Here is an 18799-nt window from a genome sequence, read left to right as displayed (position 1 = left end):
CATGCAAAAACAGTATATCACCTTTTCTACTTTGTTATTTCACAAATGAATGCCTACTAAAACACAATTTTCTACTCCGAGGTCAGGTGTGATTTTCCCCTACACGCACGTAATAACGTAGGAGGGTAGATAGTGCAAACACATATTTACATTAAATAAATCTGTCCTTGAAGACTAACTTCTGAAGGAAAAATTGTAAAATACTACAGTTAACTGAAAGAACAACAACCCCAAAAAAACCACTACACTTCCTGTCTTTGTTCCTGAGAAATTCAAACGAAGCTGAAATTACAATTACATGATTTAGTCCTAAATTATGAAAATTTTTAATGGATATGACAATCTCCATTTCTATGGAGAGGAGATGACAGTTATTTGTAAGAGAAACTGCTACATTTAAGGAAAAACCTATGGTAAGCAGATTATAAGAAAAAATATTTTATAAAATACACCATTATGGCTAGATTCTCAATGTAACACAGTCTGTGTTTTCAGGATGGTGTTCACAGGAGCAGCGCCCCTCCACCAGCAGAAGAGACGAGCAAGGTTCCTGTGTGGCTTGACCCGTGGAAGACATCAGCTCTCTCACTGATTCTTTCTTCCTCAGTACTGGCAAAGAATCAGTCTTCACCACCTCAATACTAGAAGACTGGATTTTTAAGACCATATACTGGATGAGTTACAAGCTGGAATCAAGATTGCCAGAAGAAAAACCTCGGATATGCGGATGATACCACTCTAATTGAAGAAAGTGAAGTGGAACTAAAGAGTCTCTTGATGAGAATGAAGGAGGGTGAAAAAAAGCTGACTTAATACTCAATATTAAAAAACTAGGATTTTTTTGGCATCTGCTCCCATCACTTCATGGCAAATAGAAAGGGAAAAAGTGGAAGCAGTGACAGATTTCCTCTGCTTAGGCTCTAAAGTCACTGCGGATGGTGACTGCAGCCATGAAATTAGAAGACAATTGCTTCTTGGCAGGAAAGCTATGACAAACCCAGACTTAAAAGCAAAGACCACCTTGCTGACAAAGGTCTGTATAGTCAAGGCTTCTGTAAAGTCAAGGCTATGGTCTTTCCAGTAGTCATGAACAGATGTGAGAGCTGGACAATAAAGAAGGCTGAGTGCCAAAGAACAAGTGCTTTCGAATTATGGTGCTGAAGAAGCCTCTTAAGAGTCCCTTCGACTGTAAGGAGATCAAACCAGCCAATCTAAAAGGAAACCAACCCTAAATACTCATTGGAGGGACTGATGCTGAAGCTCCAATACTCTGGCCACGTGATACAAAGAGCAGACTCAGCGGAAAAGACCCTGATGCTGGGAAAGATTGAAGAAGGCAGGAGGAGAAAGGGAGCACAGAGGAGGAGACGGTTGGATGGTATCACCGATTCAATGGACATGAACCCGGGTCAACTGCGTGAGATGGTTGAGGGACAGCGAAGCCTGGAGCGCTGCAGTCAGTGGGGTCACAAAGAGTCAGGCACCACTTCGCAACTGAACAACGAAATCATACCACAGGCTATAAAGAAACTTTAGCTGTGACGCCTTTTACTAAATTTTCATCTCAGACTAAGGCAAATGCAAAATACGAAACCCATACCAGAGAGAACTTTCCCTTGTTCTCAGCGTGCAGGCTCCCAGGACGGAGCTGAGCAACTCACCACCACAGGGGGCTGCGTGGGCAGCAGAGCGGGCCTGTGGTCCTTGGCGCGCCCCCGCTCGCTGCTGTCTCTCCTCTGGTCTCCGACGCCACGGCACAGGGACGCGCCTCCTCTCCTTCCTCCCCGCCTGGAGCCGTACCGGCCCTGCTTGTGCTGTCGCTCCCTCTCTTCAAACTCAAGCAACGCAGCTTTGGCTTCTGCTGAAAGCTCTATTTGAAAAGATGCATATGTGTTAGATACCTTCAAAGAGGCGAAATCAGATCTATAGGGAGACACAAAATAAAACAAGTATGTGACAAGGAAACTCAGGATCAGCGGGTGCTTCACCAACAGCAAACAACTCCACTTCAGCAGTAAGCAGCCGGGGGTAGGGTACAGAGACACCCGGACGCCATGAACGAGGCCTGTTACATGAAGACATGCTTCTTCTTTAACATACGAGGACCTCCTGTAAATCTGAATCTTCATTTGAGACCACTAAAATGTGCTGAGGAAAGCTAAAAAGGAGGAGCTGAAGAAGTTCAACCCAACCACCACTCCTCATCTGCTAGGCATCACGTTCTTTCACTGATGGCAGATGATGTTGGTCAAGACCTGGCTACCCCAGTAACCAGGACACTCGTCTATGCGAATCCAGTGTAAGTATTAATTCACAGTGGCACAGAGACTCAAAAATTAGAAATCACTGATTGTTCTGCTTTAAAAGCAAAACTACTAATAAAATCACTCTCAACCCAAGTACTTAAATTTCATAAAGAACGGAAACTCATTTAGTACTACACCAAGCCAGATTTTCTGATTTATTTAAAAACAACACCAACTTTACTCTGTGCAGACAGACCTCCATCCATACCACCTGACAGGGAAGCTACAGCAAATGCGAGCAAAGCCACAGAACATGCCCTCCTCTCTGATCAATGCTATGGGGTGACAATCAAAGTTTCTGGCCCTACTCAGTAGGCACATTATTCTGAATTCTTAGAAGAAAAAGTAACTTATTCAAATACAGTTCTAAGCTATGATAATATATGCTCTATTAGTAAACACCTTTCAAAGATTTCACTGAATTCTACTAAGAAGCATTCCCATGCCTTCTTCCCGGAGAAGGCAATGGCACCCCACTCCAGTACTCTTGCCTGGAAAATTCCGTGGACGGAGGAGCCTGGTAGGCTGCTGTCTATGGGGTAGCATAGAGTCGGACACGACTGAGTGACTTCACTTTCACTTTTCACTTTCATGCATTGGAGAAGGAAATGGCAACCTGCTCCAGTGTTCTTGCCTGGAGAATCCCAGGGACGGAGGAGCCTGGTGGGCTGCCGTCTATAGTGTCGCACAGTCGGACACAACTGAAGCGCCTGAGCAGCATGCCTTCTTCCACAGCAAAGGGTACATTTTAAATATTACCAGTTTTTCTCCTACCTTGGATTCCATAATCACCTCCAAACTCTTCCAAAATCTCTAAGCCACATTTCATTTTCTGGAAATTGTTTCTAAGGTAACCCCCTTCCCTTCAAATGGATCTAGACTCCATTCCAAAGAAAATTTAATCTCCTCTTAACAAGCACAGACTTTTATTCTAATCTTGACTACATGATAGGTTCACATACACATTTTATGTGGTGAATCAGCAATTATTTTTCTAGTGGTTCTAAGTGTCAAGATTAATTTCACTATCCCCAGTAATAAAATGGTTTCAAATGACATCTTTAATCAGCAAGTAAAAATGCATTCCTCCAATTGAGACAAGCTGTCACAAAAGGTCACCAAAATATGACAGGATGGAAATTACATTTGTAACTTCAACTGAAATGTTAATTTCTGCTTAAGTGTTTTCTGAACTTGGTCCATATTCCAAAGGAAAGAGATAAGAGTGTAATGTAACAAAGTTTTACATTGTGTTGTCCCCTTCTAAAATGTGCTTAAGAAAAACATATGTACCTAAAAATACTTTAACTAATACATAATGAATGTCTACAAAATACAGTTTATTTGGCAAAACAGAAACAACAAATGACAGTCTGAGGTTTTTATTTTTGGTTGTGGCTTTTTTTTAAATAAGATAATTGAATCAAGAAATTTTTGAAAACCTTGCAAATGCAAGGACCATTGTGTAAACTGAAGGTAGTTATCTTACTGCTGGCACTAGTGATCTTAAATTGTTATTAATAGATGAAAAAATTGTATGTTATTGCAGATGTTTATTTCTTTTCTCTATTGGAGTATTCTGCTGTATAAATACACAATTTGTATATCAATTTAAAAAAACTGTTTTCCCCAAAGATCATTTGCCTTAAGCAAAAGTAACCAAGGATATTATTTCAAGAGAACATTATGTGGGCCTAACAACAATGTTCTTCAGGCTAAAGCAATGAAACATAATTTAACGTATTACCTGTGCTCAGTGAAACTTGGAATACAGCAAAACCCAGCAGGGTACTTACAGATCACAAATTATAAAAGCCTAACTAAAATAAGCACAGCCTTTCGTTTCCCACTGGCACTGCTTCCAGAGAGAATCTGAGGTCCACCTCCTGGGGCAAAGGAACGGGCCCCTCTGGACCTCTGTGCTGACACTTGAGGGTGACTGGTCAGTGACACCCGTGTTTTAGAGACGGCTTTCGACTTTGCCATTCAAAATAAATCTTTCTCTTACACATGCATGTTCTAGAAACCCTTTTCAACTGCATTGTGTGAGAGAATTAAGCCCTCATATCCTATGGGATCCTTTTTATATAATGAAAAACTTGTCTCTTAAGTATATAGTTTTGTATCCTTGGGAAAACTGATGATGTCACATTTTCTCTAAGGTATTTAATTCCCAGAATCCTGGTTGAGGACAGAAGCTCAGTACTTAAGATCATAACTCAGGTAAAAGCCCAAAATTCTATGCCTGATCCAATATGAACTGAAAATACAGATCAACATCCGTGTCTCAGGCTCCATAATGGTCAAGACTGTCACAAATATGAATTACTTAAGGATGACGTCATACATTTGAATGTGAAGAAGACTAAAAGTGACTGAATGCCCTTCCAGATTCTGAAGAGAACTCACTATTCCCAGGCCAGAGCATTATTTCATTCTTCTTTGTAGAGCAGAATATTCTCAAAAGTAATCAATGGTATCACAAAATAACTGCCTTTATTTGTATTCAGAATGTTAAAAGAGATCAATTGTCAAGAAAAATCCATCACAGGAGATATACATACTCTGGTAGCAAGATATTTTAATCCCATTACAAAGAGTATGTGAGCAGCTTTACAGTCAAATCAATGCAAGCATCTGTATACAAAACCTGAAACTGGTGTTTCTATCACCAGGAGTACACAAAGTGATGAGTAAAAATTCATGGGAATATCTAGTATACCAAATACTATAGGAGCTTCTCTCTCTCAATGAATATTTTTCTTCTGTATAAAATTAACTTTTTGTTGGGGTGAGAGGTGTTAAGGAAACAAAGGAGCTCACTGCTTTAGGAAACCAAACTCTAAAATAGATAGAAAAATCATTTCTATACTGGGAATAATCCTAATTTTTCTAGAAAAATGAAAACCTGTTTTTAAACACGGAGCTTTCCTACTGCAGCTTTCCTACACGGGGCTTACAAATAGGGAACAGAGAAAGATACTTCTTAGCGTCAATTTTATTTGCCCTATTATCTAGCCAAAGAATCACATTCTGCACAAATACATTTAAAGGCTTTTTCCTAACGTTTAAAAGAATGGTAAATGGTCGAACTGTTAATGCTTCAGCCACTCTTGCCTCTCCGCCCATATTTAAAGGGCCAACCTGCCTATCAATAACCCTTTCCAGCCTCTTGTCTCAGAATGACATGACTATAGAACTAAGAAATGACTTAAAAAAAAAAAAAAGCAACACAAATTATTTAATAAAAGAAGTACAAATGACCCTGTGAAGAACCAAATGAGGCAAAGATCCTGAAAAGAAAGGGATGCAGGGATAAAACAAGTACAAATTATGAACACAGGCAATTCAGACACTTCAGAACTTGTCAGTGCTTGGGTCAAGTTCAAGTGAACAGAGGCGAGATAACCGTAGCTGAGGATCAGGGGACAGGAGGAGCAGGGGCTCTGGGGATGCAGAGAGGGTGATGTATAAAGTGTACCCGAGCCCATAAGCAGCTGGCTGCAGAGAGCAAAGGCCACCATTCCTAATGGTGTCCGAGAGCTGACTTCACACACTTAGAACATGCAGCTAACACTTACTAAGACATAACGTACAGCTCCCAGATTTATGTAATAAAGCCACAGCCCAGCTACACAGAAGCAGAAGGGACGCTCACCGCACCCCGCCCCTCGACGGCACTCTCCTTCCCTAACAAGCCGCAGCCACCGCTGTCTGTGAGCAGCGAGGGCGCCATCTTTCCCTTGCCCGTCTTACCCCAGTCCAAGACTGAGATGTCTGTTTCAATATGCTTGCTGTGTGACGCTGCCGATCACTCCTGATGACAACACTTTTCATTTTTTCCCATCCCCCTGTTTTAAGACCTAAGCTGGCTCCATCTCCTTTTACCCAAGGCCAACTTCTCAGCTCTTTCTTAGAAGCCTATGCTGTACTGGTTCAAACCAACAAGCAACTTAATACCATAACCTGAGCAAAGTCCAGGGAAGAGCCTGGGCCAAAAGCTAGAAGCAGGAAACCAGAAGGGAAAGACAGAAAACACTAAGACTCCAGATCAATCTCTCCACAAACCTCACCTAGGGATGTAACATGGTAAGATGGGCTCACTACTATTACGATGTGCACCTTGAAAGCTTGGTGTTCTCACAGAGAATTCATTTCTGCCACTGCGAGACACATGCTCAGGCCTCCAACAGTAAGTGGCTACAAATAACGGTTTTACAAAGTAATAAAGGTAGTAACTGATTTTACTTTGACCAAGACCAGAGAACAGGTATAATTCTCTGTTCTTCCACCCACCCACCCTACTCCTTGGAATACAGGACACTAGCCCAGTGGTTCTGAAAGCATGGACTTTGGAGCAACAGGAACAACAATACCTGCAAACTCGTCAGAAATTCAACTTTCTTGGGCACTATCCTAAACCTACTGAATCGGAGCAGCTGAGAGTGCACCCAGAAGTATGCGTTTTAACAAGTCTTCTGGGGGATTCTGTTGCTCAAATTTGAGAACCACTGCTTTATTCCTTGCAGTGGGCACTGGAAAGAACTCCAGAAGAATGTGGGCAGGGTGAACACTGGAAAAGGCTCTGTTCAGCAGCAGCAGCCTGCTGTGGGTCTGCAACAGAATGACGTGCAACTGATGGTGCGACAGACAAGCCCTTTCCCTGAGCACTGAGCAGGGCGGCGCAGAGGAAAACACACACGGCAGACACGGTTGTAATGACACTAAAAGGCACAGAATGAAGCCCATCTGGCCCAAAAGGAGCCCTGGCAACCTGGGAAAGGCGAGACGCCCCTGCACCACCCGACATCATGTTCCTAGAGCCAGCCAGGAACCACGCGGCATGCAGGAGAGCAAGTCTAAGTCACAGACTACAAAAGGAAAACTATTTCAAAACAACAGATATTTTATTCAAACATTTTTTTAATCCAGAAGACAAGTCATTTTTATAGAGCGACTTTTACAGCACTATTAACTCAGCTCTCACCTCATACAGACCATCCACCTTCTGAACACCATGCATAACAATCTATAATGTCAACTGTTTTTTATCTACTTCATTAATCGTAACAGTACTATACAGGAAGTTGAAATGGGAATGCAAGAGAATGTGAGACAGGTAAAAAATGTTACCCAAAGTTTCTGGAATGTTCCTTCTCTCTCTAGTTACATCTGAGAGCCTAATAATTGTTCCTTCTTTCCTTTCAGTTTTGAAACGTAATCGTCCAGATTCTTCATCATCATCATCTTCCTCATCTGACTCTTCTTTGATGTCCTTCTGCAGCTCCAAAGTCTCCATGCCTCCCTACATGGCAGACAGACAAAAGAGCAAGGAGGGAAAGTGAGCTCATACTCTTCTGAATTAAATACTGAACAACGGTTACGCATACAGGTATGTGTACACACACATAAAAGCTGTTTATAATTAAGACGTAAAAATACAGCACAATGTCCCATTTATAAAGCCATGAGAAACATTAAACTGATCCTAGGAGAAAAAACCTCTAATATTAAAAATTAACGACGTTAGAAAAAACTCAAATTCCTACTCCTAGTTAATACACACAGTCTTATACACTGTAACCACTCATACTTCTAAGAGAACAAACATGATTTCCAAACACCCGTGCTGGCCTAGACTCTAATTCAGATCTAAACAAAGTTCAGTAAGTTAATTAAACTGACCCTAGAGTCCCTGAGCCTGATTTCAGCATAGAAGCCACCTGTGGCTCCCGTTAGATGACAGCACACTCCTTCCCACCAATAGGCCCCACATTTCCTGGCACTCCTGACCCCATCTACTCTGACTTTCAAGGCAGCCAAGTGCTCCGAACCCACTGTTGGGTCGCCTGGCTTCTCTGGTTCTCTCAGCCTGTACAATCTTTCCTGCATCATTTCTCACCCCTTTCTACTTCCTCCCACTGTCCAGGGTTTGTGAGTTACTACCTCTGGTTCAGACTATTAACCACTATTAACCAGAAGACTATTTTTTTTTTCATTCGCTTCACACCAAAACCAGTTTTCGGTTTGTTTGGTTTTTTTAAATTCATTTATTTATGGCTGTGCTGGGTCATCGTTGCCCTGCACAGGCCTTCTCTAGCTGTGGAGAGCGGGGGCAACCCTTCTGTTGCAATACACACACTCGTCCTGTTACGGAGCGTGGGCTCTGGGGCACACGGGCTTCGGCAGTTGCGGCTCGCAGGTCCTGCAGCACAGGCTCAGCAGTTGTGGTACGTGGGCTTAACCGACCAGTAGCAAGTGGTTTGCAATTTGTGTGCCCTGCGTTGGCAGGCAGGTTCTTATCCACTGTGCCACCAGCCGAGTCCTTAAAACCAGTTTTTATCTTATATTTCATTATGTCAGGATTCCTACAAAAATTTTATTTAATCTAGTCCCAAACTAAAATAATTTATCAACAATTCTTACTGTATTAACTCATGTTCCGTCTGACACTGATCACTTTCATCTCATGTTAGATCTTAGTGCCCTATTGTCAGGTAATAAGACAGGTACCTACTGACGGCTAGATTCATTTATGCTTCTTGCAAACTTAAAAACTGCTCCTTTAGTCTCATCGCTCATAATTCTTACATGTCCTTTACTCTTAACAGAAACAAAAATGAACCACTTTACTAGAAAATGTGCAAGGGAAAGAAAATGATACAATCATTTTGGACTCTTTCCCCAACATTTTCTGCATAAAAAATGCACACATTCATTGCTATAAACCCTACAGTAGAGAATCAATGCCTGAAAATAAAATACTGAATATAAACTATAACTTTTAGCCTAATGATTGCAAAACCACCTTTCAGTATTCTGATACTCAGTATACTGTAGAATTTTAAAGCACCAGAACCTTGGCATTTTGTTGTTTTGCTGGTTTGATACCATTACTTCTATCTGACTGAACATCTGAAACCACAGGAATGACGTGTGAGATGGACCCAGCTATGTGTGTGCTGCACTACACTCACACCGAGCAAAAAGTCAACTCATTTACAAAATACTCTTCTCCACCTCTTAATGCTCCAGAGCAGTGCTTCTCAAATTGAAGGTTTATATTCATCACTGGGAATCCTGCCAAAATGCAGATTCTGATTCTGCAGGTGGGGGTCTAACATTCTGCATTTCCAACAAGCTCCAGGTGAAGCCAACATGCAGGTCCACAGACCACACTTTAAGCAGCAAGGCGAGAGGAGGAAAAGAAATCACTACCAATAAAGCAAAGATTTTATTAAAGTAGTCATTTTTAATTCAATCATTAACAATAATTACAGTTCAAACACTTTACAAGCAAGTTTAATGTAAAACATGACAGTACTGAAACTAATAACAGTTTATTCTACACACAGTCTCCATCTAAGAAATCCAAATATAACAAAGACAAGCTGAAAACTGTTTCTCTGAAACAAATACTACAGGCTACCAGAAACACATCAGCAAACAATTCTAGTCTATGACCCAGCATTACCACTGCCAGACACTTACTCAGGGGAAATGAAAACTTATGTTCGTGTAAAAACCTGCAGGGAAAGTATTACAGTTCTATTTTGGATGACCAAAAATAGAAAAACAGTGAATGGATACACAAACTGCTGTACATCCAAACTATGGCATGCTCTTTCAGCAATAAAGGAGGAAGCAACTACACAAAAACTGAGGTGAAGCCACAGAGGCACCATGCCGCAAGTCAAAGGTGCAGTGAGTCACTCCAAGGAGACACACCGCCACACCGCCACACAAAGGGGACACACCACCACACCACCACACAAAGAGGACACACCGCCACACCGCCACATAAAGGGGACACACCACCACACCACCACACAAAGAGGACACACCGCCACACTGCCACACAAAGGGGACACACCGCCACACCTCCACACAAAGGGGACACACCGCCACACCGCCACATAAAGGGGACACACCACCACACCACCACACAAAGAGGACACACCGCCACACTGCCACACAAAGGGGACACACCGCCACACCGCCACACAAAGGGGACACACCGCCACACCTCCACACAAAGGGGACACACCGCCACACCTCCACACAAAGGGGACACACCGCCACACTGCCACACAAAGGGGACACACCGCCACACAAAGAGGACACACCGCCACACCTCCACACAAAGGGGACACACTGCCACACCGCCACACAAAGGGGACACACCGCCACACAAAGGGGACACACCGCCACACAAAGGGGACACACCGCCACACCTCCACACACACGACACTTGCCAAGAGGCCGAGGATGAGCAATGGAGGGAGGGCCTGACTACAAAAAGGGTGGCACAAGGTCAACTTTTGGAGAGACAGAATATCCTAGGACGCAAACTTCTGGTTCACACTCAGGGTCCAGTTCCACTTGAACTTCATCAAGGATTACACGAGCCCTGAGCTGAACCTGAAACACTGCTGGCTTCAGCTGCCTCAAGTATAGGTCACCTGGCAACACTGACCAAGTTAGACTCACTCTTTCAGCCACTGGTCACTACCTCTTACTCTAAATACTAGGCTCAAAAAAAGGGCATCTTCTTTGGCCATGGACTTAGGATTAACTTACCTATCTGCCATAATGTTGACTTTCTCTGCAGAGAAATACTTATGAATGGAATATTCACATATATTCACAATATTTCATTCACAAGTAAAATTCCACTGAAGGGCAGTGTTGGATACCAATATAAAGATCAAGTTACCCTGATTATATTTTGTAAGAATTTAAATTGTATGTAAATATCTGACTTCATTATATAGACACTGCCAAAAATATTCAAAGGTTTGATTTTTAGATAATTATCTTAAAAACCTGAAAGATGCATTTGTAATGCTTAACAGAGGATGCATATGAAAATCATCATGAAAGTTCTTTACAAAACAGACAAGTCCACCAAAGTCTTAACATACACACATAATTAGAAACTCTAAGAGGCAGCAAGACCCAGTTTTGTTACATTCTCTAGCTAACTCTGAAATGAACTTGTGATCTCAGTTTCTAAAAGAAAATTCAATATTGCATCCCAAATCTGAAAGGGGTGGGGTGGGAAACTGGGTAGTTCTCTGAAATAGAAAGCTATAGAGAACACTGCTTCTAAAACCTTCCCTAACGTTTTTAGTGCTTATAAAATATTTGATAGAGAATAATTCTATACTATCATATCTATATCATAAATAAAAATCAATTCTAATTCCACCAAGAGCTAAAACTTACAAACTGAAAAGACTAGCAGTTATTAATAAATTGTGCAAAAATTACAAGAGAAGAAAATTACAGACCCATCTCCTTCATGAACACAGACACAAAATCGCTTATGTTGCCCCATCACCAAGTAGCATCCAACTGTTTGTGACCCATGGACTCTAGCACCCCAGGCTTCTCTGTCCACATGGAATCCCACAAAAAAGGAAAATATGTCATGACCAAGTGAAGGTTTAGACAAAAGCATACGATTGATTTAACATTCAAAAACCAGTCAACTTAACAAATCTCGTTTCAAAAATTCCAAATATATGTGCACACACTCTCCTTCTCCAGGCGGCACCTAAGTCCCTCTCGCTCACCTTCGTGAACACAGACAGGACTTCGTGAACACAGGTGAGGACTAGACTTAGTAACTTGCTTCTAAAGAACAGAGAACAGAATGTGAAAGACAGAACTTCACGGAATGACAATCTTTACTGGCCAAGGCCACCTCGGCACTTGACCAAGGCGGACACTGCCGGGGAGTCCTGCACACAGCTGCAGGATGGGCTGAGGACGCCTAACCTCCATGGTATTCTTTCCAAAAATCCCATCGCCCCAGTCTAACCATGAGAAAAGCACCAGACAAGGATGGGTTAGAAGACATTCCACGGGACACCTGGGCAGGACACTTCTTTAGACTGTCATGGTTGTGGAACTCAAGGAAAGACCTACAAACTACTGCAGACCAGAGGAGACAGGACAGCAATGTGGTGCCCTGGACTGGGCCCCAGAATAGAAAGAGGACATTAACGGGAAAATCTGCAAAACAGAAGTTAAGTCCGCAATATAGGCAATAGTTTTTAAAGTCAATTTAATGCACGTTAAAAAAACGAGGGATGATACAAGATTATCTCAATAGGAACCGAAAAAGCACTGACAAAATTCAACACTCATTTCTGATTAAAAAAAAAAACAAAACTCAGCAAACTAGACACAGAAAAGAACTGCTTCAATCTGACTGAAAAACCTCCAGGTAGCTTATATTACTTACTTGATAAAATACTGAATATTTCACCCCTAACATGAAGAATGAAGCAAAAATAAATGCCTTCAATGTTTCTATTCTACAGAATACTGGAGGTCAACAAGGCAAAAAGAATGAAATAAAAACACAAGTGAGAACCATTAAACTGTGGTTATTAACTTTCCTATTCTAGACTAGGAAAGACTAATTTAAACAGAACTAAGGACACTGCTCGCCTCTGAGAGAAGTCAGGACTGACTAGAAAGAAAACAAGGGGGGATCTCTGGGGATAATGAGGGTAACTTGGATGTACACATGTATCAGATCCCTGAACTGTATTAAGTGGTTATAACTTTTCCAGAAAAGGGAACTAAGGCAATGCAGTATTAAGTGGCCTGCCCAATGCCAAGAATCAGTAAGTGACTGAAAGGGAAAGTCGCTCAGTCAGGCCTCTCTGTGACCCCATGGCCTACACGGTCCATGGAATTCTCCAGGCCAGAATACTGGAGTGGGCAGCCTTTCCCTTCTCCAGGGGATCTTCCCAACCCAGGAATCGAACCCACGTCTCCCTCATTGCAGGCGGATCCTTTACCAGCTGAGCCACAAGGGAAGCCTGTGGTTATTAGCAGGCAATGTGATTATTAAGATGCTAGTTTTCCCCCAACTGGACTGAAAATACAATGCAGTGTTCAAAAACAATGCCAACCAGATTTTTAATAGATGCTGACAAGTCAATTGCAGAATTTATATACAGAATTCAAAGGACTCAGACTGCCAGAACAACCCTGAAAAGGCGCCACAACTGGCGGACTGCACTGCCTGATCTCACGCCACAGCGGCCAAGACAGCGCAGCGCTGGCGACGGGGCAGAGCGGGCTCCAGAAAGAGGCTCGGACACCACCGGCGCCTGAGCCTCACACAGCACTAAGGGCTCAACGGGGAAGGAAAGCCTTTAGACAAAAAAATGATACAAACACGAGACAGACAAGTGGGAAAACTGAGACTCTCATACATGACTGGTGGGAGTATAAACAGTACAAACACAAGAAAGCCATTTGGCGGTTTCTTACACCATCAAACATACTTCGACCCTGTTTCAGTAGTACCACTTCTACCTAATGCTACAGGGAAAAAAGATATATCCACAAAAACATAAGTACAATAAGCTCTTTTAATTATCCATGATAACAGAAAAACTGAAAACAACCCAAATATTACCGATTATCAAGAGAAAACAAACAAGGTATGTCCATCAAATGGAATGAACTGCTGACTGTGGGCATAAATGACTATTTGGATGAACCTCAAAAACATTATGGTGGCCAAAAGAAGCTAGACACCAGCACACCATCACTGGTCTGTTCAGTTGCTAAGCTCTGTCTGGCTCTTGGCGACCCCGTGGACTGCGCTACGCCAGGCTCCTCTGTCCTCCACTGTCTCCTGATGTCTGCTCACAGTCACACCTACTGAGTCGCCAACGCTAGTTCTAGACTAGCAAAGACTAAATACACAGAACCACAGGCATGGCTCACCCCTGAGAGGAGTCAGGGCTGACTGGAAAGGAACAAGGTAGGGACCTTCAGGGATAACGAGGGTAGCTTGGCTGTACACATCTATCAAATTACTGAACTGTATCAGTCAGTTCAGTTCAGTCACTCAGTCATGTCCGACTCTTTGCGACCCCATGAACTGCAGCACGCTAGGCTTCCCTGTCTATCAGCAACTCCTGGAGTTCACTCAAACTCATGTCCATTGAATCAGTGATGCCATCCAACCGTCTCATCCTCTGTCGCCCCCTTCTCCTCCCACCTTCAATCTTTCCCAGTCAGTTCTTTGCATCAGCTGGCCAAAGTATTGGAGTTTCAGCTTCAGCATCAGTCCTTCCAATGAACACCAAGGACTGATTTCCTTTAGGATGGACTGGTTGGATATCCCTGCTGTACAAGGGACTCACAAGTCTTCTCCAGCACCACAGTTCAAAAGCATCAATTCTTCGGTGCTCAGCTTTCTTCACAGTCCAACTCTCACATCCATACATGATTACTGGAAAAACCATTGCTTTGACTAGACGGACCTTTGTTGGCAAAGTAATGTCTCTGCTTTTGAATATGCTGTCTAGGTTGGTCATAATTTTTCTTGCAAGGAGCAAGTGTCTTTTAATTTCATGGCTGCAGTCACCATCTTCAGTGATTTTGGAGCCCCAAAAAATAAAGTCTGACACTGTTTCCACTGTTTCCCCATCTATTTGCCATGAAGTGATGGGACCAGATGTCATGATCTTAGTTTTCTGAATGTTGAGTTTTAAGCCAACTGTTTCACTCTCATCAAGAGGCTCTTTAGTTCTTCACTTTCTGCCATAAGGGTGGTGTCATCTGCATATCTGAGGTTATTGATATTTCTCCCGGCAATCTTGATTCCAGCTTGTGCTTCATCCAGCCCAGCGTTTCTCATGATGTACTCTGCATATAAGTTAAATAAGCAGGGTGACAATATACAGCCTTGATGTACTCCTTTCCCTATCTGGAACCAGTCTGTTCTTCCGTGTCCGGTTCTAACTGTTGCTTCCTGGCCTGCATACAAATTTCTCAAGAGGCAGGTGAGGTGGTCTGGTATTTCCACTTCTTAAAGAATTTTCCACAGTTTGTTGTGGCCCACAACAGTCAAAGGCTTTCGCACAGTCAATAAAGCAGAAGTAGATATTTTTCGGGAACTCTTGCTTTTTCGATGATCCAACAGGTGTTCGCAATTTGATCTCTGGTTCCTCTGCCTTTTCTAAATCCAGCTTGAACATCTGGAAGCTCTCAGTTGACGTACTGTTGAAGCCTGACTTGGAGAATTTTGAGCATTACTTTACTAGCGTGTGAGATGAATGCAATTGTGCGGTAGTTTGAGCATTCTTTGGCATTGCCTTTCTTTGGGATTGGAATGAAAATGGACCTTTTCCAGTCCTGTGGCCACTGCTGAGTTTTCCAAATTTGTTGGCATTCTGAGTGCAGCACTTTCACAGCATCATCTTTTAGGATTTGAAATAGCTCAACTGGAATTCCATCACCTCCACTAGCTTTGTTCGTAGTGATGCTTTCTAAGGCCCACTTGACTTCACATTCCAGGATGTCTGGCTCTAGGCTGGTGATCACACCACAGTGATTATCTGGGTCGTGAAGATCTTGTTTGATCTTCAAATATACACTGAACTGTATACCTCAGATGTAAATACCACTGCATGTAAATGTTACCACAATTTCTAAAGTATTTCAAATTTAAATGGTACAAAGATGTTATTTAAACTTCTCACCTGTTCCTCTATACAAGCCAAAACTATCAAATAGCAAACCTTTGTAACCACGTTTGAAGACAGAAGCATCGCTGGCACTGACAAGACTGTATAATTAGAAAGGCTCAAGAGTTAGTTTTCATAACTAGATCTTTCTAACTTGTTCCAAGTACAGTGATTCTTTTTGTATTAACCAAGAAGGAACATTAGTTAAATAAAAGGAGTCACTGAAAATAGACTTTTCAACAGAAATTTCTTTTTAGTTCCATAATTCAGAATCTAGTGTGTACTTAAACATAACTCTGAGAAAGAAGTTATCTGAAAAACTGCAATATGCTTTCCAGTCCATTTTAAGCAACCCAGAGCATGCACACTACAACACAAGGTGAGTGCAACGGTTTGGTTCCACAACACCCTGCAGCTAATCCCCAGAACACGAGTCAAAAGACTAGAAAGACACCAGAACACAGGTGTATGTGGCAAAATAAAACTGCTGTTCTCCCATGAGGACTATGTAATTTATTTATATGTCTAAAAAAGATGGGAGGACAGCCCTCCAAAAGCAAAGCCTACCAAAAGGTACCGAAATAATGTACAACCCTCACTCCCAGCACCTACAAAAGTACCACGCATACAAGTTCTCAACAATGATGCTCTGACGGACATTCAGTGATCCCAGTATGAGGAAGAAAACACCACCAAAACACCTGTTGCCAGGACAAAGTCCAGCATATTACCTGCCTCCAAGAAGGACTACTAAGACCTGAGAGCAAAGAGCAATACGAAGAAGTTTCCATCAATACAAAACCAAGCAACACAAACAAGGTAAACAAACCAGCAATCAAGGACAGAGCGTAAGAAAAATGTGTAACTTTTAAAAAAATACTTTGAAATATTTTGTTTAAAACTATGGGACATACATCTTGGAAGACAAACCCAACAATATACCTCTTAAGAGACAGTATAAAAAAGATAAACTATGTAATCTGGCTGAGAGTTTACTCTCTTCACTATAAAAATGTACATACAGAAAACCACCATTAAGATGTTTCAAGTTAGGGTTAATATCAACTAGAAATCACAGGAATTAAACAAATGCATCCCAGTTCTTTGCCTTCCAAATTACCACGGGTCAAATTTTAACCGCTCAGTATTTCCCTGTTCACAAAAGTTATCTTATTCACAGCAAAATATTTTACAGTATTTGATGTACAAAATATATAATAATCCCACCATCCAGAGGTGACCACTGTCACCATTTGTCTTGATCCTCCCAGACACGTGTTGAGACACACACACACACACACACACACACACACACACACACACACGTCTATACATGCACAGCATGGAGGACCTAGCAGAGGAACCCCACTAGCTTGCTCTTTTCGTGTCACACATCACAAGTCTCTTTCCATGTCCAAGAGGGCAAGGGCATCCTTTAGGAACGTGTAGCCCCCTGGCCATCATTCATCTAACCCTGCAGAAAAATCCACGCTGGGCCCACTTGTTTTCAAGGCTGCAGACAAACAGCTGGCACGTGTGTCCCTGAGCACATCTTAGGGGCTCTTGGGTAACTTCATTAACCTGGGATTACTGAGCCAAGGCACTTTCAGGCTTCTGACACTGTCACAAACAGGGAAGGGTCTGAAATTTCACCCTTCTTGCAGGCTACTAAGGTAGGTCTGCCACTGTTTCATGGAGGCTGTGAGAAGGCACGACACTCCTAGTCACAGATGAGGACAATTTACTACTTTTAACAGCAGCAGTGCCGTGTGGGGGCCAGCTCCGTGAGCCCCAATTCCCGGCGGGCTACCAGACAAAGAGGGCAGCTGACCCTGCACAGAGGGAGCTGTGTTGTGGGGGGACCTGCGTTCAGGGCACTGTCATCATGAACAGAAAGCAGGCCCGCCCCTTGCTCCAGAGACAGACACGTCTTTCCTTGAAAAGACAGGAACAAAGGGCAGTCAGTGCTCTGCTCCCCAAACCTGCACAGACATGACAGAGTCGTGGAAGACTATCTCCCATCTCCAAGATAATCCTCCAAGAGAATAAACAACACCTGACCAGTGTATTTATTTTTGCCAATATTAAGACAGGTTAGAATTCACAACTGCCTCAATTTTATTAAATATATTTTATACACTTAGTAATCATCTGTCTTATTTTTGTACTACCTTCTCACATTTTTTGCCCTTTTTACAAATATACAGAACGCACTGAATATGTTAACTTTACTAAATACATTAATTTCTAGTCTTATATGTATATTCTTTCCCCATACTGTCATTTCTCTGAACTTGTTTATACTGTTTTGGGGTATTTGTGTATGATCAAATCATTCTTTTCCTTTATGGCTTAAAAAGGTGTGATACCAAGAACAGTAGAGTAAAACCAAAACGACTTGGCGGGCACCTGTTCCCCGTTCCCTGTGACGTCCTTGATCATGACACTCCCCGCTTTAGCTGAACGTGAGGTGCTGTCACCTACTAAAACGCTGTATTAGCCAGCCTCCTTGGCTGGGAGGCACAGCCATGTGACTAATGCATAATTAACGAGACGTTTATCCAGTGCTGTTTGAGAACTCTGGGATGTGTCCTCCAACGGTGGGCACGGGCCTGTTCAGCCTTGCTGCAATCACTGCCTGGACGTGGGCCATGGCAAGCGCAGAGCCCTGGGACTGCATGGAAGTCTGAAAGAAGCCTGGGCACCCGGCTGCCTAGTGAGGCCAACACCAGATCTGAAACGCTTTGGGGAATGTTTTTACGTTAGTGAGAAATGAACTTGTACTATTTGGTGAGTTTTCTGTTTCGTAGGTGAGCCTAAAGCTAGCACACTATTATTAAAACATTTTCTTTGAGTACATATAAAATCTGGCATTAATTAATCTCAGATCAATACTGGCATTAAGGTTCAAGGAAGGGGTCTAACTTCTGTCCCAGTGATTAAGCGTTCCTAAGTATTAATATATCTGAGCTATTATCTTATTAATTC

The 18799-nt window shown here is 42.4% G+C and overlaps 1 protein-coding gene across 9 annotated transcripts in view; it reads right to left on the bottom strand.

Annotated features, from left to right (window-relative positions):
* RBM33 (RNA binding motif protein 33) overlaps positions 1-18799 on the bottom strand; it is a 110965-nt gene that overhangs the window by 61848 nt on the left and 30318 nt on the right. For all 9 annotated transcript variants that reach the window (XM_061415297.1, XM_061415298.1, XM_061415299.1 and 6 more), the window contains 2 exons: positions 7440-7611; positions 1662-1870 (listed from right to left, as the gene is read on the bottom strand). In XM_061415297.1, the coding sequence (XP_061271281.1) occupies positions 1662-1870; positions 7440-7611 (381 nt within the window). The remainder of the gene's footprint in view (positions 1-1661; positions 1871-7439; positions 7612-18799) is intronic.

The sequence above is a fragment of the Bos javanicus genome, chromosome 4, assembly GCF_032452875.1.
Source record: "Bos javanicus breed banteng chromosome 4, ARS-OSU_banteng_1.0, whole genome shotgun sequence".
Taxonomy (NCBI): Eukaryota; Metazoa; Chordata; class Mammalia; order Artiodactyla; family Bovidae; genus Bos; species Bos javanicus.
Note: the sequence above shows the minus strand (reverse complement) of the source record. Positions and strands in the feature narration are given on the sequence as shown.